This window comes from Propithecus coquereli, unplaced genomic scaffold, assembly GCF_000956105.1.
Source record: "Propithecus coquereli isolate 6110/MARCELLA unplaced genomic scaffold, Pcoq_1.0 Scaffold172, whole genome shotgun sequence".
Classification (NCBI taxonomy): Eukaryota; Metazoa; Chordata; class Mammalia; order Primates; family Indriidae; genus Propithecus; species Propithecus coquereli.
Window position 1 is genome coordinate 3,975,948 of NW_012141858.1, and position 1,360 is coordinate 3,977,307.

Genomic DNA, 1,360 nt, shown 5'->3' on the forward strand with positions numbered 1-1,360 from the left:
TATTCAAATCAGAAATATGTTTTTAGTATTAACATATCTTCCATCATTCCAATAATATCAATTACTATAAATTGTAGTAGATTGCAAAAGTGGCAACAAACTTTTCCCATCCTTATATGCACAACTTTTTTCTTTGTTTTTTTGGCAGGAAACTAACACAACTTGGCACTTTTTATTATATAGGACAATAGTTACAGACCACACAGACTCAGGAAGACTCACTGCTTGGGCCCAACAAGAGACAAGTGCCCCCTCCCTCAATGCACAGTCCTTTGGGCTGTGAGGGAGCAGGCCTTTTCTTAACACAACTGTGACGGACGGAGGTCCATGACAGTACTCGGTATGAGGAAAGCCACATCCGGGCCTAACTGAGGGTTTTGTGGGAGGGGATGAGGAGACCAGCTTCCTTTCAATTACTTGGGGGTAACCCTGAAGACGCGGATGTGGATGGCTGAGTTGTTACAGATTCGGGTCAACGGCTCCCGTGTATCAGTCTCTGGTTCCAGCTCATCAAGCTCCACAGTGGAGGTATTGGCAGCCACCTGCAAGGACCCGAAGCTGCCCGCCTGCAGCTGCAGGGCAATGTTGATGGCGCGGTTGATGGCCAGGCCCAAGCCATGAATGTAGATCTCAGTGCATGCGTTCTGACCCCGCGCCTTGTCTAGCAGCTTCTGATAGCGGGCCTGTTGGTCCTTAAAGTCAGTCTTCATGTTGACACAAATGTTATTGGGCCTCCGGGGCAGGCGGTGGGGAAGCCGTTTCCTAAGGCCCTGCGAGGCTTTCGGTTTTCTGCCATGCTGTGTACCCTTTTCCGTGTGTTTAGAAGGATTACACTGCGTTGCGTAAAGGCTGTTTTAGAGAGCGAGGAAGTAAGAGTATACATTCTGGAATGACTTTCGAAGAAAATGGTGAAAGCACACATCGAAATCTTGGGTCCTGAAAAGTTCAGCAAGTCGCAAAAATCACTCTTGAAAAATCCTTTTTTAAACAAAAGGGGTTTCAGTCTGTGTCTCATATTTGCATAGTTTCTCTCTTTCTAAATACTTTCACATTCGTTTATTTTAATTTTTACATCACTCCCTGAAAGGGGTTAAAAAGCACTAGAAGGGTAGCATTAACACCCTTCCAAAAAGAAACCGAGGTTCCTAAGAGTTAACTCATTTGCCCGAGGTCTAGTCACTGGTAGGAGCCAAATATAAACTACAGGTCTCTCTAATCACTGCCGCCTTAGACTGTGTCTAAACCATTAGGTGGCCACTTATTTCATATGTCCCAGGAGGTCTGATGAATGGTTCTGAATTTTGTCTCCTTCAATCCAGGCGGGCTTCCTAGAGGAAGGTGGCTGACTAGAAGAGGCTGG

General features: G+C 45.9%; 1 protein-coding gene across 1 annotated transcript in view; it reads right to left on the minus strand.

The window, feature by feature from the left end:
* Positions 1–413: 413 nt before the first annotated feature.
* LOC105808379 overlaps positions 414–1,360 on the minus strand; it is a 110,273-nt gene continuing 109,326 nt past the window's right edge. Inside the window, exon 3 of the mRNA XM_012642018.1 lies at positions 414–849. Coding sequence (XP_012497472.1) covers positions 414–849 — 436 coding nt within the window. The remainder of the gene's footprint in view (positions 850–1,360) is intronic.